This window comes from Zosterops lateralis, assembly GCF_965231275.1.
Source record: "Zosterops lateralis genome assembly, chromosome: 9".
Lineage (NCBI taxonomy): Eukaryota > Metazoa > Chordata > Aves > Passeriformes > Zosteropidae > Zosterops > Zosterops lateralis.
In genome coordinates, this window is record NC_139769.1 from 21,234,206 (window position 1) to 21,256,785 (window position 22,580).

The following is a 22,580-nucleotide window of genomic DNA, read 5'->3' on the forward strand; positions in this document are numbered from 1 at the left end:
AAAGACTTCTTTTTTAAATGTTTTGCTTTTTTATCTTCTTCTATGTTATCACAAAGTGACATCTATATTATCAGGAAAATGTTACTTAGATCTCATTCTTTTTCTAATCTAGAAGGAAAATATTTAATTCAGAACACTGATCAGAAGTGTTCTGTTCAACAATTCTGACCATAAAAAACCACATTATTTCCCTTATATTCAGGATACTGCACTCTCTTCTTGATGTTGGTGTTGAAGGGGTTTTTTTTGATTGTGTTGTGGAGTTTTGTTCTTATTACATTTTTTCCATGTATTCTACTTGGATTTTACAGTTTTGAACAACAGCTGCACATGAAAACACAGAAAATTTTTCAGGTAAACCAGAGCCAGGTTAGCATTCACAATTACTGCAGTTCTTTAATTTTTTTAATTTTTTTTTTTCCAAAACAGAACAAAGATGCCAGTTTCATGTTTAAATTCAGCTGGAACAACATTAGGTTTTCATCAAGGATGAGTATATATTCATCTTAAAAAAGGCATCTATAAATTTTATAGAAACTAAGAAAAAAAAATTCACTAAACTTATGTCTGACTCACATTATTCAACACAACAGAGTAGATGGTAAAACAAACTATCCTTGAAACTAATAGGAGATTATTATCAGAAATAATCTAGTAATGATAGTTACAATAAAGCAATAGAAAGCAAACAGAAATACTTAATTTTCTTCTTGGGAACTAATTATTTCCTTTTAGCCCCTGACACTCTACTTGAAACCCCTATGAGTTACTGTTACCTTTATCAGAAGCACTCACCTTCACTCAGTGAGAGGTGCAGACAGATAAATACCACTGATGGAAGGTTACGAAGGATTTTGTGGTCTAGTTGGCATACAGAACATACCATTTGACAGCTTCTAAAAAAACCACTCTCATTTGGGTGAGGAATCTGTGATCTAATTCTCTTCATTTTCAATATTGAACATCAAAGCAGAACCATCACTGCTCAGTGTGACCTTGCCAGCAATAAGCTTGCATAACTTCTCAAAGGTACCACAAAGTCGATTCACTTTGGGAAAAGAAAAGATTGTTGTGAGAGGTATATAAACCTCATTTCCACTGACAAATGGTTCCATGTTTTTTTCAACAACCAGTTTTCCAAGATGGTCTGAAAAACAGTCCATTGAAGGTTGGAATTGGGGTTTTCTCTCAGGATCATCACTGTATTCCTTACGTTTTGACATTAAACGGTACTTAATGATTTGAGCTGTGAAAATAACTTCACTGATCACTGCATTCTGCAAGTACTTCTCATCTTTGAGACTTGGGTACACTGCTTTGAAGACCTTTACAATATACAAGAATACATAAAATGTTTATCACTATCACACACTCAGATTTTAACATTTGCTGTCCAAAAAAGCTTTTAAAATGTGAATATAGTTTTTAATTCAATCCTGTTTTGCTTATTAAACAGTTTCAGGTAACAAAAACTAGGCAATATGAGCTGGTTTTCTGTATTACAACTACACTGGCAGTTAACTGAACTTAAACAAACACCCCAAAACCCCACAGGCTATATCTGCAAGCTACACTTGTGGATCAGGCAAGGTAAAGCCCTGCAACTATTTACCTCTTTTCAATAATTCTCTTACTTCTCACATTATGGGGTTCGTTATGGGAACAGTTCCATAGTGACAGAGATTCTACTATTTCCAAAACTGTCATCTGGAAACCAAGACTACAGCATGTCATTTATTGTTTTCAGAGTAAAATATTAAATATGCTCTCACAGCTGTAGGGAATGCCAAAAATAAATTGTGACATCAAAATCTGTGAACCTGTAGTGTGTTCTGCACTGAGCTATACTCCCAGGCAATTAAGGAAACTAAGTAGGCAATCTCATTCCTACCAGATTTCTAGGAAGTGCTTTATACCAACACACTACCAGTGAAGTTCCACTGTCTATAATTATTTCTTACTTTACAATTACATCTTGAAATGTTGAATTATTCCCATAAATTAGTTACCTAATAAAAATTAATTTGATAAGAAACACACAACATTAACAGTCTTGTTTCTCAAATCTCAAAGGATGCCCATGCCAAAACTCTGTCCAAAATGACCCTGTAACAGGAGCTAATGAAAGCAATTTCTAGTACATATCCATCACCTAGATGTATTTTCGAGTTTGGTGAGCTTTAAAGGGCACTTCATGATTCTGTTAATGGCAGTAGATGACAAGTGACATTTCACATACGTAGAAATTTCAAATACAAAAATTATGAATGTTTTTATAGCTTGGAAACCATAAAAGATAAAGACATAGCACCACTTTGCTTCAGTTCAGGTCACAAGTCATTTGAAGACATTTAGATATTTTTACATGAAGAACTGAAATATGAAAGTATGTTCTGGAAACAAATAATTTATGACCTTATAAAATTGAATAAAACCCCAACAATGTATTTATTTTTTGCACTGTTACTTCATGTCAACTCTGAAAAAATTTTGATTTATATACTACATGGCATTTAGTAAGACATACTTCTTTAAAATTTTTTAGGTATCTGTGTCATTGCCAACAGTCACATAACAAATGAAATTAAGGACTGGAGGAAAAATAGCTGGCAGAAAGGAAAAAATTCATTCCAAGGATAGGAGGATCTTAAGACAAGAATGATTATCTATATTGTTATTTAACAAATACCCTAAAAGTTTAAGGCCTTTGTACAACTGGAAACACAAAGAATGAGACTGTCTTGTTCTGATGGCAATCAGAGCTAAGACAGGACAGTAGCAGTATTTAATGGTAACAACCTCCCAGGCAGTCATAGACAACCTTACTCTTTATTCATACCTCTAAAGGAAGAAAATAATACTTACTGTTTTGTAAACCGCTTCAGTGGGTTTCTCAGATGGAACAGATTCTCCAGTTTGAGGATATTTTCTCACAAACACACCTATTTGGGTACAAAACCCAACCTTCTCCATTCCTGTTGGTGGGTGCCCAACACCAGTAAACTCCACTGAGTAATTATAGCATCTAGCAGTCTCTAGAGCCCTAAGAAAGACAAATGATTCCAAGTACATGAAATATTCATCTTTCCATGTGATAAAGACCCATTCTTAAGGAGGAACAAGACTCTAGGGCTGCAAAGACAGTCATTTCTCTAACAATACTCCCTTGCCTGAAGATAAGCACTGTCACATCTTCTTGTACCACAGCTATAGGATGCCTACCACAGTCTGAATCATTTAGTATCAGTAATTTAGCCATCCAAACATTACTGTTTCTTCTAAAATATGTGCACAGAATGTTAATGTTCACAGTTGCTTAGTCACCAACCTGGCAGTCAGCTAAAAATTGATTTTCAAGAATAAAATTATTTCAGAAGACCCATAAAAAACATACACAGCTCTAAACCACAAGAGACCAGTTAATAGAGAAAGAGTGGTTTGCTGTAAATATAGAAAGACTAAAATCTACCTAATCAAGTTTACAACAGTGTATAACATCTAAATGAAAAGTATCTTGTAGTACATCAGCCAGTGTGAACAAAGGGATGGGACAGGGAACCAAAACTGCACCACCTACCTGAAACATTCTCCATGAAAAAGAAGAAAACTAAATTAACATCTCATGTATTTTAGAGGATAATGTAATATTTCTATTTCACAACACAAAGGCTTTCTCATGTTTACAGCTCAAAAACCCCCACATTTCTTCAGTGATATCAATATTTTTAATTCACATCTATCTAAAAGCAAAATCTAAATCTACATGAAGTAATAGAAATTGTCTCTAAGGTATTCTAAGGTAGCTAATTACAGGCAGGTTTTAGGATCATTATGTAGGAAAAAATACATGCATCCAGCTTTGCAAAACTATTTACTCAAAAATCACTGGATACTTTAAAGTGTATGGCAGAAACAACATAGTTTAAGGGGCAAAATTTCCAGGATAGATACACCAAGAGTTGGCTACTAAGGTATGGCATTCTTTACTGTACCATATATTTTCTTCCACAACTGCTTGACAGTAGAATGTTATCACAGCATCCCACTTTCTCTTTGTTTTATTTTTATTGCATTCCTGATATTTAGGGTGAGATAGATCTCATGGACCCCTCTATCATATGCATATGATTTGCATTAAATCCTTCCTTGTGCCATGAGCCATTAAACTATTCTGTGTTCAATGTGCCCCACTGCTGTGGTTATCTGATAAATCTGCTTGCATACTCTTACTGAGTGCATTAATTACCAATATAGCAATACACCATATATAGCAAGTCCATTTCTTGGATTTTATGAAGAATTTCTATAGCAGGATATTATGCAAAAAGATTAATTGTTATCTTACATTTCAACTATGTTAATTGTAATAAAGATATATAAAAAGTAAGTAAAAGTTTTAAATCTTTTTTGCAGAGCAGTTACAATAAAAGCCAATTTAACCACCATCATAAAATATAAACCCCACAGAATATGCTTAGCTGCTCTCAACAGCAAAGAAACCACCAAATCAGAAGGTGACACTTCACTGACAGCAAAACACATGTGTGAACCATTCTGAAAATGCACAGCCACTCATTTCTCACACTACTGGGCACTCAGAACTGCATCATATGTGCCCAGTACCTTACCAGCTTTGAAACTGTGCTTGGCTCCACTCGAATTTGTGGTCTGGATGCCTGTATAACATCACTCTTGAAAGCAAAGGATTAAATTCAGAATTTGGAGTGCTGATCACAACTATGCTTGGAGCCATGAAACCAAACACCACTTCAGGAAACTTCTTCAGCTCTGATTCTTCTAGGTGTTCTATTCTGAAAAGAATAAGGTGTCTGTATTTAAAAACACACTACTATAATCTTAACAACCAGTCAAAATAAACCCCAACCCCTTATCTGTAACTTGTGATTTTACACCTCCCTCTGCAATATGAGCACTGTGGCCAAGTGGCAGCACAGGGTTTTTGCCTGAGCAAATCTCCTCTTGCATTTTTTATTTTTTTCATCAGTATCCTCTTCCCACTACAAGTGCTATTTGAATTACTTAGTATGATTAATTTAAACACAAGTTAGAAGATGCCACTTCTCTACTTTTCTAATTCTACTCTTCTTCTTGAAAGGTTTGATCAGGCCTGTTTGGAGCACGTACAAAATTCCAAACTGAACCCTAACAGACTTTAAAAAACATTAAGTGTTGTTCTAATACTCACAGTTCAATACATGTCACCAAGTCAAAACCAAGCATGCAAGGATCTTTATGGGCAACTGAACCATGATGCAAAGTAACAGTTAGGGATCTTTCAGATGGTTGCAAATAATCAACAGGAAGAGGAGACAATGTATGCCTACAAAAGTATTAAAAATATGATGTAAGGAAGAACCTTAAGACAAGATAAATAGTGCATGTAAATGAACTAGCTAACACCCTGCCTAGATACCTCATAAATCTCAGAAAGGTTAACTGCTTTACATGAATATAAAAAAGAATATGCAATACGAACACTTTTTCTAACTACCTACAGTAGGACAGAAAGAGCAGAAGTTAATCCAGAAAGAAGTTAATCCTGTCCCTCATGTTTACAAAAATTTCCACTGTACTCTCAAGTCACTTGGAGAGTCACTTGTAAATTCTGGTAACAGTTCAATTCCAGACACACAATAAGTCTGTTTTAGACAAGCTTTGCAGGGTTTCAGGAGGAGTTTGAGGCAAGCATATTACCTATTTTTTCCAAGTAAAATACACAGAGAAACCAAAGTACATGTGCAAATTTCATTCTGAAATACAGTACTAGACAAAACACACAATAAATATTAAAGGTTACTTCTCTTCATTCTTGCAAAAGAGCAAGAGACCCTACATATTCAGTGAAATTGTATTAATTTGCTTTCAAGAAACCCACATTCATCCATCAGACCAATACTTCAAAGATCACAAGAACCTCTCATTTTAGAGAGGTTCTAAACCAGACACCACACACTGAGCTAACCTTCCTATTTCAAAAAGATAAGCAAGAACAAGTCCCCACCATGGTGACTAACAGTTCCATGTACATTTCAAAAAGATCAAAACTGATCTTTTGGAAGACAATAATGTCACATATAAGCATACACAGATATTCCTAACACCATGCATTTAGTGCCTTTACAAACTGTATTTTTCACATGTGCACACCCTGAGGGCCTCTGCATGACCCAGACCTTTGGCCACATCAGGTGTTGTTATGGGCACCTACACCAGGGGTCCCCAGGGACAGATCCAATGTAACTAACAATGACAGAGAGCTCTTCATTTGCCAAACTGCTACTTCTACAGTTACCCTAATTTTGAAAGCCTCTACAAGAAAATGCTGCACATGCCACTCATATTTGGTTTGCATGGCAAGGGGGCTACAGGAGAAGCTCCTCTGAGGAGAAGGCCATGCTGGAGCAGGCTCCTGGCAGGACCCTCTGCAGCAGGGAGCCCACACTGGAGCAGCCTGGCTGGCAGGACCTGTGACCCAGTGGGGCCCCCATGCTGGAGCAGCCTGCTTCTGAAGGACTGCACCCTGGGGAAAGGGGCCCAGGCTGGAGCAGCCTGCTTCTGAAGGACTGCACCCTGGGGAAAGGGGCCCAGGCTGGAGCAGCCTGCTTCTGAAGGACTGCACCCTGGGGAAAGGGGCCCAGGCTGGAGCAGCTCATGAAGAACTGCAGCCCCTGGGAAGGAGCCATGTTGGAGAAGTTCATGGATGTCTGTCTCCCTCATGGGACACACGACATGGTGGAGCAGAGGAAGGACTTCTCTCCCTGAGGAGGAAGCAGCAACAGAAATAACATGCAATGAACTGACTGTAATCCCCATTCCTCATCTCTCTGCAGTAAAGTGAAACCCATGAAGGAGTGAGGGGTAGGGGGAAAGTGTTTTTAAAATTTGCTTTACTTCTTATTATCCTATCCTGTATTATCTGATTTTGATAATAAATTCAACTAATTTCCCAAAGTCAGGTCTGGTTTGTCCATGCTGGTAACTGCTGAGTGATCTCTCCCTGCCCTTTAACTCATGAACGTTTTGTTGTATTTTCTCTCCCTGTCCAGCCAAGGAAGGGGAGTGATAGAGCAGCTTTTGGTGAGCTCCTGGCCTCCAGCCTGGGTGAACCAACCCACCACACCCCTAGGTCAAGACAAACGCAAACTTCAACACAATCAAAGAGCTTACATTTTCTCTTTCATTACATTTGCACAGATATCTAGCCCAGCTAACACTTCAATGCAACTGCAGAATTTCAGTGTCCAGAGAAGGCTGCAATCAGCACATCCTAAATCTGCCACCTGTAAATTAGATATCAAAAAAATGTATAAATCATATATATTTCTAAGTAATTTCAGAGACTTACATAAAATTAAAATTCCATACTTATCGAAATAACTTCTCAGAGATAAAGCATTTCAGAATCATAACTAACATTTACAGCTGCAAGCAAGCAGGATAGATGCAGATTTGAAAATTATTTTTAAAAAATGTATATTAAGATCCTGCAATATTTAAAAAAAAATAATTTACCTTTTGTTACTACAGCTTGTACTTGTTTATACAAGTGCATGTAGGACATCCCACTGACTCTGGAGAATGTCTTCCACATGGGTAACAGTAAGGTATGATTTTAAGTATAAAAGCTGCAGCAATTTTCACATTCACCACTGCTTTTCACTGGGCTGTTCTCCCTCCAAAACACTGAGAACAGGCTCACCAGCAGCCAAGTTAGCAGCAAAGAATAAAACAAGTTTACAGGCTCAGTCTTATGTTTAAGTGGGGAACTCTGGGGATATTCAGACCATAAAGTCAAATAATAGATATTCTTTCCTGTAAGCTGAAAAGATAGTTGAGTATGTAAACTAACCCCCACTGTTCTTTCTCAGGCTCAGTCAAGGCTGAAGCACACTGCTCTTCTCCATGTGAAAATCCTGAGTTGTTTCTGTCCAGTTTATCCATGTAAACAGCAAGTTCACCCTCCCACCCCTTCCACATCCTGAATCAGAAAATTCAGACTTCTAAAGACAAATGTAAAACTGGTGAATATGTTCTCTTTGAAAGCAGATTACAGTGCCACTGCATCATAGACTGGATTGGATTTTTATTAGCTACTACAAGTATGATTACCTAAGTAATGAATGTGTATCAGTTCCTTGCATGCCTCCTAAGATACAAACATCAGTTTAAGGGTTAAACGTTGCATACTTGAGAAGATCTTTTGGGGAAGGAAGTGGGGAGGACACATTAGATGAGAGCAATCACTACAGAATGCTACTTAAATAATTTGACTTTTCACAGTGAGTAGTGAAACAGAAGTTCTGGTATGTTGGGGGAACACACGTGACAACACAGGTGGAGAGCCACAAAACCCTAAGAAAGTGGAGATGAGTTAGCCTCACATAATCCCACACTGTCAGTGTTACTTCTCATCTGAGACTATCCATGCAAATGGTGCGGTAAACCTGACACACTACACAGAACTGACAGCTCTGAAAGGCAAAACCCAACTACGAGGAAAGCAGCTTGAAACAAATTCTGCAGCATTAAATTAAAAACAGAGTGCCCACTACTCACAGAAACAGTCTAAGCCATTTCTCTTGTTTAAATATTCTCCTCTTCGCATCAAGTAACATTAATTTTGTGTATCCCTGAAAAACAGCATATCACGAAGTGTCTGCTAAGGGGCCATTCAGTTTTAACACTTCCTCTTCTACTGTTGTTTGGTAATTAGGTCAACAGGTTATTTACACATTTTGTCTTCCTCAGATACCAAATGTCAACTTACTTTCAAGTTTATAACCTAAAGAGACAAAACGTACCAACCTTCTTAGGTTTATATTTCTCCACTAAATCTTTAACGAACTGGTAGCGTTGTTTGTACAAAGGAGGTTGAAATTTAATAATTTGCGTAAACTCTTCTTGAAAGTTCTTATCCATAGTATTCTGGCAATGCTAAAATTAAAAGTTAACTCTTATTTTCTGAAGCACTTCATAACATATCCAATTCCAAAGTTTGCTGTTTTCAGCGGTGTTTGAGTTCCAGTTAAGCAAGGGTAGACCTGATCCAAGTTCTAGTCAAAGAATCACAAAAATATTCAGATTAGCACGATTAGGCTGTTCTCTCCACATGTAATTATGTAAATAATCTTATGTAAACAACTACAAATCATATACAAATCTAAAGAAGCAAATTTCATAATCTAATGCTCTCCATCCAGCAAACCAGGACAGAGACTACAGTCAAATGCAGCTGGGCCAAGCCTGCACACAACCTCATTGCTCTACAAGGTCTTTTACACACAAATAGAAATATTTATTTGTGTATACACTGGCACAAAGGCCGGCTCGGTGGCCAGGCCAGCCCCTGCCGCCTGAGGAGCTCAGCGGGCCTGCCGGGCTCCCTCAGCAGCGCCCGCCCGAGGGGCCGCCCCGGCACCCACCGCCTGACCCCCGGCACCCACCGCCTGACCGCCGACACCCACCGCCTGACCCCCGGCACCCACCGCCTGACCGCCGACACCCACCGCCTGACCCCCGACAGCCACCGGCCCCCGACAGCCGCCTGACCCCCGACAGCCGCCTGACCGCCGCCTGCTCCCGGCCCCCGACAGCCACCGCCCCCCGGCCCAGCCACCCGCTGCCCTTGCCGGGGCTCCCGCCGTTCCCGCTCCACCTCCTCTCGCACGGCGAGCCCCGGCCCGGCACAGGCAGGCGGCCCGCGGGGGTGCGGCACCTCCGGGGAGCGCCGGGAGCGCCAACGAAGGGCCGGCCCTCGGTGCGGGGGATGTCCTGCCCTCGGCCGCCTCTGTGCGGGCCAGGGACCGGCGCCGAGGGCCAGCCCGGGGCCCACCGTCCTACTGATCCTCCCGCAGGGTAATTAAGAGGGGATTGGAGGCGGAGAGCGGTGTCCCTGCTTCTTTACACTAAACCGCCAAAATCTCGACACTCCTCATGGAAGTGCCTTGTGGTGTGTAAAGCCGTGTTCGCTGCGGCGCGGAGGGGAACGCGCTTTGTGCTGGTTTGCCATGTACAGTGAACTGGACCTGTGTGGGTGAGTCAGGTAGAGAGCACAGACATCCGAAATCCATGTACTCTGCAGGGTTTCATTAAGTCTTCTCCACAGCGGGGCAGGTTGGTCTCGCAGTGAGCAGGCAGCTGCCTGTCTGCACGGTGAGAGCAGAGAGGAAAGCGTGGCTCCAAATGTCCCATTTCTGCTGTTAACAGCATGTAAAGCGTTTGCTAATCACAGGGCAGGGCTGGTATTAATAAAGATAGTGTATAGTGTAGGCCTGGGACCCAGGAGGAGGCAGGACTGTGATGGCAGTGAGGATAAAGGTCTGTTAGACCATAATTCAATGCTCTTTAAGATTTCAGAATATACTAGAAATGTATATGCCAACTCTTGGCTAACATTTTAAGTTTTGTGGCCTAGGCAGAGTACACAGTTACTCTTTTTGACTCTTGAATAATTGTTTAACCCTGAAGTATCACTTAGTACCTATGTCTCAACTAGATAATTCTACAAACTCTGCACAGTGGGTTTTTTTAATCTCACAAAGTTTATTAATAGAAGTCTTTCCCTTACCAGCTTACAATCCTATGGATTCTGGTATCATGTGAAATTCTACTTATAAGTCAGTATAATGGATTCTTTAGAACAAAAAAAAGTACAGAGAAGAACAATAGTAAAGTTTACAGTAAAATCCAATTCACAACACATTGTAAATTCACACAATGTCCTCCTTCCTAACAGTTCGTACGAATTCACCCCAAAATGTACCACTGTAAGTGAAACCTTCAGAATTATCAGCTGTTATAATTCTCCACTCTGAACAATATAATCGTAGAGAGATCGTTTCTGATTGTTCCATATTAGGTGATGACACTGGACTGGAGATCCAATCTTTGGAAGACTGGCAACGTGAACGAGATGGTAAAGCACTATTTGCAGTTTTGAGCTGGAAAATCTGCTTTGACTCCAGGGTGTCTGATCTACTTGCTGAAAAAAGTATTGAGAAATTATTCTGATTTTTCCCCATTAAATAAAAGAAAGAGTTTTGGGGGTTTTTTTTTTACTATTTTCTCATTGAAAAAAATTGATTTAGTCTAGTTGTGGTTAACATTTTTGTTTTGTTTTGGTTTTCCCTTATGCAGTGGTACATCTACTAAACAGGCTTAAGGCATCATAGAATAATTTATGTTGGAAGGGACTTTTAGAGGTTACCTAGTGCACACCCTACTTAAAGGAGGCCCAAGTCAATGATGCTACTTGGAAACTTCAGTTCTAAGGTAATTTTCACATTACAGTCTATAATTTCAAACTGAATACTCAAATTGTGGTAGCTCAATATGCCACAAATCAAGCAGGTTTTTTTAGAGAAGCCTGTTACTTTTGCACTCTACACAGAGCAACAAATTATATAACTATACTGGAATAAAAGCACCTCACAATATAAAGTCATGAATCAAGAAATCCTAAACTGCTGACATTTATTTCCTTCAGTAACTGGAATGAAAAGACAATTGTATGCAATTTCAACTTTCCCCATAAAGTTGCAGTGCATATAATGAAATCTGATAGCAAAAGAAACAATGCAGCCTTGCTGCCAAGAGACACTAGTCCATATTGATATTTGACAGGAATACAGCAATACTGTTTAATCTGTAATTCAAGAACTAATAACCAGTCCTCTCAGCCTAAATTCAGAGGATGTTTAATGACTGGAGTACAAGTCTTTTTCTCTTCAGCTTCAGTTAACACATTTGGCCCATTTAAAAAAATTAAGAAATCATCTGTGTGGATGAGAAGTGAAGCTGCTGTTACACACAAATCACATTCTTGTTCACCTAATTTTGAGGTTCTTTGGTTTGGTTTTTGGTTTGGTTTTGTTTTTCTTTTTGGCTGTACTCTGTAAAAACCAAGTGGGATGCCTGAGGGAAGAAAATCTAAGTTGGAGCAAATGGATTTATAGGTTGCAACTATATGTGAGGTTTCAGCATCACCATCAAAGAGTGAAAGAAGTATAAAAACATGATCTTACAGAGAGTAAAAAATACTGAGGTTTGGAACATATTTGGCTAAATATTCCAACAGGAAACGGTAAATGCATGGAAACACAATTAGGGCAATATAAACTATAACAGAAGTATGGGCTGTCTTGAAGTGGTTACACAATAAAAATTAAGGAAGTGCTCCAAAGAACAATAACAAAACCACTTATGTTCAAAGAAAAGTTATTCTCTAGCTACCTGTGTCCAGAACAAGATCACTGTTATAAAGACACTTTCTTGGAATTACTTTTTGTGATTAGTTCTCCGATTTGATATGAGATTGTTAAATGGGTATTTGCTGCATCAATATAGTAGAGCCATGCAAGTAATTAAGGTTTTGTGAACGTCTCTGGAAATCAGCCAAGATGGGAAGAGGAGGCCAAAAGGAGACTGGTGGTTATTTCTAGAAAAGAGGCGTGAAAAGCCTCGATAGCAGAACAGGCAGCTTAGAGAAACTGTTAACTGCCAGGCCCCTGATAACACTTCTCTGCTAGAGTACAAGCTCTAAAGAACTTGAAGGGCCAGTGTAATGAAAATAAACTGTTTCTCATTGTTTCAATGTGTAATGAAGAGTGAAGGTATTTTAATCTTACTTCCAACAGTATTTATCTCCTCTAAATTAAAAATCTGGGTTAGTTTTAGCATGTAGAGATGCTATTCCCATGGATGATTTCATAGCAACTTCTTCTCCCTCTACTTGTTTCCTGATGCACTGAGCAATGGGGAGCCCTTCTGTGTACAGCTGAACATACTTGGGCGCATTATGCCCAGCTTGCAGTCATTTCACTGAACTATCAGTTTATTTTTGCACAGTCATTTGATGTTTATAGAGTATTTTGACAATTCTTCTAAATCACACTTTCAGTCTCCCTGTTGCACTTTACATTTAAAGACTGACACCAAAGTATGTAACTAGTTATATTTGGGTTGGGTTTTTTGGGGGGTTGTTTGTTTGTTTTTGGTGGGTTGTTTTGTTTTGTTTTGCTTTTGCAGGCAAAACCAGAAGATTTTCTCTTTTCTGTTTTCTGTTAGTAATTATATGTAGACAGCGATTCTCTCTTAGCTGTTTAATTCTGTTTGTTCCAAGTCTGTATGTAGGACTAGTTTCAGAAGGAGCTGTTGAGCTGGAATTGAGCAGCAGAGAAGGGTTCCTGCTGTCTGGGTGTCTGACGGGTTTCTCAGAAGCTGCTCAGGAGCCAGGTCCTGGCCAGAGCAGTGGGCCTCGTACCCAGAACTGGGATGAAGTGAACAGCCCGGGCCGTCATTGCCCTCCGGGGCTCCAGCACACTGAACACGCCCAACATTTCCTCCTTCCCCAGCAGGGCAGCTGTGGATGCCCCGTCCCTTCCAGGCCAGGCTGGGTGGGGCTCGAAGCAGCCTGGTCTAATGGAAGGCGTTCCTGCCCATGGCAGGGGGTTTGAACTAGATGGCTGGTCTTCAAGGTCCCCTTCCAACCCAAGTCATTCTATGACTTCTTTGCTTCTCCACTGCTGTGCCGCGGCCTCATTACCAAAGACAAGGCACCGAGAGGACCAGCTTTCAACTTTGTTAAATCGGTGGCTTAATCTACTGAACTCCGTGTGCCGGTGTCGGCAGCTGCTCCCCTCGCTCTCCCTGGCGGCCATGTCCCGCCTGCCGGGCCCCGGGCAGCCGCCGGGCGAGGCGAGGGCGGGCAGAGGCGCGGGAGGGGCCGGGCCGTCAGTCAGCGAGAAGGGCCGGGCCGTCAGTCAGGGGGAAGGGCCGGGCTGTCAGTCAGCGGGAGGGGCCGCGCCGGGCCGGGAGCTCCCCCGCCCTTTCCCCGCCGCTCCCCGCGGGCCGGTGACGCGGCCCCGGAAGGCGCCGCCGTCACTTCCCCGGCCGCCATCTTGTGGGGGCTGAGGCAGCGCCCGCCGGCCCCGCTCCGTGTGCGCGGCCCGCCCGCCCCGAGCGCGACCCGCCATGGCCAACAACAGCCCCGCGGTGGCGAACTGCCAGGGGCAGCAGGCGGCCCAGCACCCGCCCGGCGCCGTCCCGCCCGTGCAGCAGCCGCTGCAGAGCGGGGGCCCCAAGCCGGCGGCCTCGGGCAAGCAGGGCAACGTGCTGCCGCTGTGGGGCAACGAAAAGACCATGAACCTGAACCCCATGATCCTCACCAACATCCTCTCGTCGCCCTACTTCAAGGTGCAGCTCTACGAGCTCAAGACCTACCACGAAGTGGTGGACGAGATCTATTTCAAGGTGAGCCCGCGGGCCGCGCTGGCGCCGGGCCCGGTTTGGTCGCGGCCCGCGCCTTTTCGCCCCTTATCTTGCGGTGAGGGATGGGAGTAAATATCGGTTGTGTTGCCGAGCTGGGGGAATCCGAGGCTCTGCCTTCCCTGCCTCGCCAAGGAGGCGTGTTCCGCGTCGGATTTGGAATTGCGGAGCTGCAGATTGGGCTCGAAGAGGGCGGCGTGAGCCGGGGCGGTGGGGGCGAAATGGCCGTCGGAGGGCTGCGCCTCCAGCCCGAGAGCGCGGGAGGGCCGGGGCTGCGGCCGCTGCCAGAGACCGGCCCGCCCGCCCTCGCTCCCCGCAGCGGGGCCGCCAGCCCGCCCTGAACCGCAACCAGGCATGGCGGTCACCCTACGTGTCTGCCCGTGGCCTTCGTTCTCACTGCCAGCTTAGGAGTCCCTCCTCCATAACTCAGCTTACGACTTACCGAGTGCGTTTTAGCGTTTCTCTTGGCGTTAGGTAGGATGTGCTGGGGAGATGAATGATCTCTATCAGGGCACCTATGTCTCGGTTCTTGTTTTGTTAGCAGGATTGAATCAGTTTTGCACCGAGGCTTCCATCAAGCCACTCTCCCAGGTAGAGGTATGCATAATTAATGCTAATCAACGCAGCCACTTTCTTTGTTCTGTTAGTGAGAGCAAAATTTAGATAATTCAAGCTTAGATAGTTCAGTTAGTCACCTGCGTTTTGGTCGTTACTGGCATATTTTTTCAGGTGAATTAATTTTGCTTGATAATGTTACTGTGTCAGCTGGTCAGCTGGTGGGTTTCAGTATATTTAAAATAAATAAAATAAAAAGCAAAGGTAGCCTTTTTAATTTTTTTAATTTATCTAAGCCGTATCTAGTTACTTAAGGCACTATAACTGTGAAAAATAACTCCACCACAGTATTTTGAGATTTTTGGCAGTTTGCGCTTACTTATGCTACTGTTTTTTTCACATGAAGATGGCATTTCTCTGCCTGTGTGCTGTCATTTGGAGCTGATTATTTATTTCTCCTAATGCTTAGTGTAACATATATTGTCTGCGGCATCTCTCCACATGCTGCACGTGTGAGAGACTCATGACTATCTGAATAGAAAGTAGCAGACTCTACTTACGCCATTGATTTTTGGAGCTGAAAAAATGATGAAAGAAACATATTTTCAGAAAATTTGAGAGCTTACTCTATTTTTGAAGTGAACTCCTTCAGATGCACTAAAAAGTATTTGGTGTAATTTGTCATCTTTGTACAGATAGAGCTCAGCAGCAGTAAGTTAAATAGTTCATTTGCTTGATCTGCTGTTTCATTCCAAAAGTGGTTTTATCTTAAATTTGGGAAGAATTTTGACATGCCATTAAAAATCTGCATATTGATCTGTTTAGTGAACTTGACAGTGACTCAAAACTGCATGCTAAATAAAGAGAAAACTCAGCCCCTTACTCACTCATGAGTAATGGCTGTGAGGGAGAAGATAACCTGATGGTTAAGCTGCTTCATTGATATTAAGAAGATTTGAATTTCCTTCGTGTTTTAAGATTCCTGAATAATTACGGTGGGGTTTTTTTGTTAGGCATTTGTTGTTGGGTTGGGGTTTGTTGTTTGTTGGGGTTTTTTTAATGGGCGTGATACCTGTCATAGCAGCTGTATTTTCAAGTGTATTTGTCTGTCTAAGGAACCAGTGGCTCTTATAGAAAATTTGAGAATGCTGGGTGCTGGATTATCAGGAAAGGTGATTGCAAGTCACACAGGCAGCTAGTGATAAGGACCATCTTTGAAAATATGGATCGTGTCCAGATATGTGAATTAATTAATTGGTAGTTCTGAGCTCCTGTTTCAGTTCTGTATCTACGAAATGCAGGACTTCTTCTTTCTTTATCCCTTAACACGGAGTGCATGTCCTCACCTTCATTTTGTCTGTGTATTTCCAACAAGTAAAGCATACAAAGCAGTCTCTGTGGGATCAAAATTTTAAATACCCCTTTTTGAACTGAATATTATTTTCAAGGTTTTGTTGTTTGTTGTTTTAATGGATACCTGTCAAAGCCAGCATGTTTACACTGACTGTAATTTAAAAAGTTGAAGACTAGCATTTATTATGATAGTGTTATACTCGATCCTTTTACTAAAAAATACTTTTCATTTCCTGTGAGAGGCAATACTATATAACCAGGATATGCAGTATTATTTTTATAGTATTTGTGAACTTCTCATGCTAAGAGTACAGGAAGTCATAGTGGATTTTGAATTCTACAGTATTGGCATCTCATATTTCCTGTTTGGCAAAGGCAGCAACTGTAAAAAACCCAAACAAACGGTTCAGCAACTTCTGCTGTTAGTGTATCTCTGATTTCATGTGTTTGTGTACATAGTTGGTTATATTTCATGTATTGTTAAGGAATATTAATTTGTGAAATACCATACAGCATAAAGTCTTATTCCCAATGCAGTGTAGCACCATTGTATCCTTTTTTGTCTTTTTACATATATTTTAAGTTGATGTGTTTAGAAAATGTACTTGTTTATTGAGCCAGATATTGTTTCTCTGAATTTCAGAATTTCAAGCTTAGCATAGGCAGTTATGTGGTTCTGAGCTTGTTTATGACTCCTATTGTCAAGTTTTAGGAATGGTGTTGATTAACTGTGTCTGTGCACTCATCCCTGAACGTATCTCACAAGATTTGTCTTGGGCAAATTTTACGTGTTGATAATCAGGAATCATTCTATCTAAGAACATCACTGCAGTCTAAGAGAAAAAACATTGACTTTATGTTAAAATACTACACTTGATAAACGTATTTCTTTTGTCCTGATAGTAAGTGATGAAGAAATCTCTAGTTAATTCACTTCAGAAATGAGACTTAGGAATATGAAACTGTATATTTTGATTTTTGTAGCTGTCATCAGCAGATATCACTAAACTTGTTAGGAGATGGTTTAAATAAAGGCAGTTGTTTAATCACCCAAGGAAATAGTAATGATGGGGTTTAGTAATAAAGTATTTGAAAGTACACGGAGTATAGAATAAGCCTGGATATTTCCTTTGGGGTTATGAGATTTGTTTGTTTTAAATTACATTCAGGATTTTGGCTCTAATTTCTTAAGGTGATAATTAAAAAAGCCAAGTGCTTTGCTTTAATGACTAAGCAGACTTGATCTTAAATTTGCTAGAAGACAGTTTTTTAAGATTGCTTTAGAATATCCATTGTTAAATCAGCCTTGTGTAGTCACCCAACATTATGGAGGTTGTAATGGTAATTTTCTTTCCTTCCTCCTGTCCCCCACCTCACTCTTCCAGGTTACGCATGTTGAACCATGGGAAAAAGGCAGCAGAAAAACAGCAGGCCAGACAGGGATGTGTGGAGGGGTAAGTAGAAGTACGTGCCTTCTTAAATTTTTCTGTCTGGTAAATAACTTTCCAAAGCATAGATAAAATGTCCTTGTGTGTTGGCTCACTCTCTAGATATAATGTATTTATTGCAAAGAGTAAATATATTCTTCTCACTTCCAAAGCTGTGGATGTAAATAATGTTACTTTTCCCACATAGCTTTGTTGGTAGATTTAGATTTTATCCTGTGTTAGTTCTCGTATTCTTTTGTAGGTTTGGGATAAGGTCTTTGTGACTTCCTGCATACTCACCTAACTTTCTGCTTTTGAAAGGTGCGTGGTGTTGGAACTGGAGGAATTGTGTCTACTGCTTTTTGTCTGCTCTACAAATTATTTACACTGAAGCTCACTCGTAAGCAAGTGATGGGCCTTATCACTCATACAGACTCCCCATATATTAGGGCTCTTGGATTTATGTATATTAGGTGAGTATCCATATCATCAACTAGTGACTGATCTAATATGCAGAAAGCTGTATTAAAATTTTACATTGTTTTTGTGCTTAAAGGTACACACAGCCACCTACAGATTTATGGGACTGGTTTGAATCCTTTCTTGATGATGAAGAGGTATGTCGGCGAGGGTAATAATTTGTTTTCTTTTGTTTCTTTTCATGTTACTACTTTAGGCTTAAACTTTGGTTGATAGGGGTTTCTGTAGTTTGAATGTTACAATGTTATGTTCCTGTTTACATTTTGCACATTAATTAGTGCAGGAGACAGGTTTGAGCTGGGACCTGGATGATTTCTCTTAGATTTTGAAGATCTAACAGATTTTTTTCATTGGTTAAGATGTTACTGTGTCAGATTTACAAAGCCATGTGGAACAGGTGTACTGAATCAGAATGCAGACAGCAGGCTGTGTAAATGTGTGTCTTCTGTGTGTTTTTTGAAATCATAGTTACTTTTAGGTAAGGTGTAGGAAGTCATGAGAGTGCTAAATTTGTGTTTTCTATTTATTACTGAGATAGAGGAATTGATGCTTACATAAAAGAGTGGGAACTATATGGTAGAAACCAACATTCACCTTGGAAAATACTTCCAGAAATATTTGTGGTTATTATTAATGTCCTGGAACAACTAAACCCAGGATTTCTTCAGAGGAGAAGGAAAAAGCTTGATGACTGCATAAGTCGGCATTATTTCTGGAACCTTAATGTCTTTGTTAATGGGGCAGATAAAGAGATGAGTTGCTGAAGAAATTCAGTAAAGAAATTCAGTAAAGAGGTTGCATTATTATGCAGTCAGATAGGAAAATACCTTTAGTATCCTAGTCCTGATGTACTGTTTGGAGAAGCAGTAGGGAGCTGGTGGATGAGGTTTCTTGGGCTATGAAGTTGAATACACAGTCTGCTACATACCTCTGCAATTTGTATTTATTGAGCAGGTTTTAAGTTACATCCTAAATTTAAGACTAGAACAGGAAGGATCACTTACCATCTTCAGTGTCACAGTAGGCATCTACTTGAAGAAATTTCAAATGTTGCAGTTGCAAATGATGTCCAAATACTAGTACTAAAAATAATGTTTATTATACCTGTGTCTAACTGCAATGCAGTGTATTTATTTTAAATGGCTTCTTTCATGCTGAGTATAAAAAACACTGAGCAAAGGAAACAGCTGGTAATTTCAGGTAAACTGATGCTAAGTAGACTTTTAACAAAAATGAGACCAAATTGGACTCTTGTTTGAATCAGTGCAATGTCCTTCTCCCCCAGGTGGGGCTAGCTAATATGAATTCTCCTCTGCAATGTTGGGGTGTAATTTATGAGAAGGATTGGGGTGGCTTCATTCCCAGGGTCCCACAAAGTCGATTCCAAGGACAGTAAAGCAGTCACAAGTACAATGCGCTGTGCAGGTCTTAACTGGTTCATTATTCCAAGCACTTTTTTTAGTTTATACATTCCAGTTCTTGCTGGGTATCAAGATGTGCTTATTTCTTGTTGCTTAAAATCTCCCACTATATTTTTGGAATTCATGTTTCTTTCCCAGTTGCTATCAGTAACTTTGTGTTATGTAGAAAAATTGCTTGGGGCTGCTTAGGTTTCTTACCAGTCCTGGTCAAACTCAATACGATGAAGCAAAATTTTATATATGGAATTATTTAAACCTACAGGATTTTTTTTTCCCTCCAGTTCATAAATATGTGGAAGCAGTGTTCATCTTTTGTCATGCTGCTGTGAAAACCTTCCCAGGACACAGAGTTACTTTTCAAAATGCTTCTTTATGTTTATTTTGTTTAACTGTACGTACTCTCCAGGTGCTACGTTTAACTCCTCTTTTTCTTCTTTAGATCTCTGCAGCGATTATATTTGGAAAAACTGTATATCTGAACACTTAAATGTGTGTGAGTGCAAGCAGTTTTACGTTCAGATTTTCTCTTCCTGTTTAGATAACAAATCTCACTTTCCTTGTGTGCTTGCACTATAGGTTTGGGACTGACAATAGCTGACTAACATGTCCTGAGCTGTGAGAGGGCATAGCAAGAAGGCCTTCATGCGGTAATGACCCTTTTCAGAGACAATGGTCATCATGGATTATGCGTTTCCAATTATTTGTTCATTTATTTATTTTTTTACATATTTCTAAATTAGAAACCTCACTGCTTCATGGCAGTTGGTTTGCTATTGCTTCCAATTCTGTTAGGATGCCATTTTGTACTTGAGATTTTTCTATGATCATTTTTAGATAGGCAATGATGTAGTTCATAAATGATTTAGGCCACAGGGTTGGGTATGATGGTACACAGTTGAACATCCACAAAATGGAGTATTAAATGTAGATTCAGAGGACTTCTCAACTTTGTGGCATTTAAATACAATGCAAGATCATACCATATAACCAGACCTTGTAAGGGGATTTTGCATTAATCTCTTCTTCGACAGTCCCTTACCATCCAGATGGCTGCAGGATTAGTATGTGCCTGCATGCATATATATTAAGTCCCATTCCCTATTTGTAACGTTCTGCCAAATCCAAAGAGTGCAGTTTGAATTTCTCTAAGGAAATGTATTAGAATATGAGACAAGTAAACTTTCATAATCATGAGACTTCAATAGGACAGTAATGTAGCAGCATTTTTTTAATCAGTAAAGAATATTTTTGACCATCAGGATATTTTTTGCTTGTATTTTACAGGACCTGGATGTGAAGGCAGGTGGGGGTTGCGTTATGACCATAGGGGAGATGCTTCGTTCCTTCCTCACTAAGCTTGAATGGTTTTCCACGTTGTTTCCAAGAATTCCTGTGCCAGTCCAGAAAGCCATTGACCAGCAAATTAAGAGCAGACCCAGAAAAATCAAGAAAGATGGCAAGGAGGGGATGGAAGAAGTAGACCGGCATGCAGAACGTAGACGTTCAAGGTTACATAAACATTATTTTAAAAATGAATGTTAAAACTTCAATATTGAACTACTTATTACCAGCAACATGTTGACTTTTCACTGAGATAGCTTTTAAGACAAGAGTTTATGGATGCTAGAGGATTAAAATAATCAGATGATATTTGGTATTATAGATTAAATACAGGCTCTGTATATAAAGTATAAACTAGAAAGAGGATCTCTTAACTATTGAAAGAGGTGTTTCATAAAGAATATCTTCTATTTTAAAAGGTCTCCAAGACCAAGATCCATCAGTCCCAGGAGGTCTCCCAGAAGATCCAGAAGCAGAAGTCACCATCGGGAAGGCCACGGATCATCCAGTTTTGATAGAGAACTAGAAAGAGAACGAGAACGGCAGAGATTAGAGCGCGAAGCAAAGGAGAGAGAAAAAGAAAGACGGAGATCGCGAAGTACCGATCGCTCATCGGAACGGAGGCGGAGCAGAAGCAGGGACAGATACAGAAGCCGGAGTCGAAGTCGTGACAGGAAAGGAGATAGAAGAGACAGGGACAGGGAGCGAGAGAAAGAAAATGAGCGGAGTCGGAAAAAAGAGAGAGATTATGATAAGGAAAGAGGCAGTGAGAGGGAAAAAGATCGATCTAGAGAAAGGTCTAAAGAAAGGAAAAGTAAGGGTGACACAGAGGAGAGAAGACACAAGGACGACAAAGATGAGAAGAAACACCGTGATGACAAGAGGGATTCCAAAAAAGAGAGAAAGCATAGTAGAAGTCGAAGCCGGGAAAGAAAGCATAGGAGTAGGAGCCGAAGCAGGAACACAGGTAAGCGCAGCAGAAGCAGGAGCAAAGAAAAATCCAGTAAACATAAAAATGAAAATAAAGAGAAGTCAAATAAACGAAGTAGAAGCAGAAGCAGAGGAAGAACAGATAGTGTTGAGAAGTCCAGAAAACGAGATCAGAGTCCCAGCAAAGAAAAATCTAGGAAGCGTAGCAGAAGCAAAGAACGTTCCCACAGACATGATCACAGTGATAGCAAGGACCATTCTGACAAACACGATCGTCGAAGGAGCCAAAGTACAGAACGAGAGAGCCAAGAAAAGCAACAGAAAAACAAAGATGAGACTGTGTGAATTCTTGCAGAAGTGGATCACATTGAATCCTATAAATGTTTGATTAAATCCTGCTTATTTTTTCTTAAAGTTGAGATTGTGCAGTAGTTGATGAGCACTCTTCTCCAACCTCCCTCTAGGCTGCAGATTGTCATTTCCTATTTTGGGTAGGGAAGTGCCTTTGTAAACCCATTCAATGCATTGACGGTTTCAAACCATTTGTTTAGTTTAATTTGTAATGCGGAGATTGTTCTTGCATTTTTATTGTTCAGATGTTTCTGAAATGTACAGTCTGTACATATGTCCTGAAAATGTTTTAATTCCTTTGGCATGGTTGCCATGTTGGTTAAATTTGTATGAGGCAATAAACTGCCACTAATTATACTTTCCTTTTGTAGACGTGGAATTATGGTTTGTATCCTGAAGTTAGCATGGCTGTGCTTTCCATTATAGTGTGGCTTTT

The 22,580-nt window shown here is 40.4% G+C and overlaps 2 protein-coding genes across 4 annotated transcripts; one reads left to right on the top strand and one right to left on the bottom strand.

The window, feature by feature from the left end:
• Positions 1-521: 521 nt before the first annotated feature.
• Positions 522-9,066, bottom strand: HENMT1 (HEN methyltransferase 1). Its single transcript, XM_083868151.1, has 6 exons — positions 8,827-9,066; positions 7,189-7,301; positions 5,207-5,341; positions 4,629-4,811; positions 2,866-3,043; positions 522-1,325 (listed from the first exon to the last, which is right to left on the bottom strand). Exons 1-6 carry the CDS (start codon positions 8,938-8,940, stop codon positions 936-938), a joined length of 1,113 nt encoding a protein of 370 aa, XP_083724277.1. The 5' UTR covers positions 8,941-9,066; the 3' UTR covers positions 522-935.
• Positions 9,067-13,977: 4,911 nt separating this feature from the next.
• On the top strand, positions 13,978-22,506 carry PRPF38B (pre-mRNA processing factor 38B). Of its 3 annotated transcripts, XM_083868024.1 has the most exons (6): positions 13,978-14,271; positions 17,580-17,648; positions 17,943-18,094; positions 18,178-18,238; positions 20,807-21,030; positions 21,283-22,506. In XM_083868024.1, the coding sequence occupies exons 1-6, from the start codon at positions 13,993-13,995 to the stop codon at positions 22,136-22,138; spliced, it is 1,641 nt and encodes a 546-aa protein (XP_083724150.1). In that variant the 5' UTR covers positions 13,978-13,992; the 3' UTR covers positions 22,139-22,506. The 3 variants fall into 3 exon arrangements, with proteins under 3 accessions (XP_083724150.1, XP_083724151.1, XP_083724152.1); XM_083868025.1 differs by lacking the exon at positions 13,978-14,271 and having other exon boundaries at positions 17,641-17,658; XM_083868026.1 differs by lacking the exons at positions 13,978-14,271; positions 17,580-17,648; positions 17,943-18,094; positions 18,178-18,238 and adding an exon at positions 18,247-20,169.
• Positions 22,507-22,580: the final 74 nt, after the last annotated feature.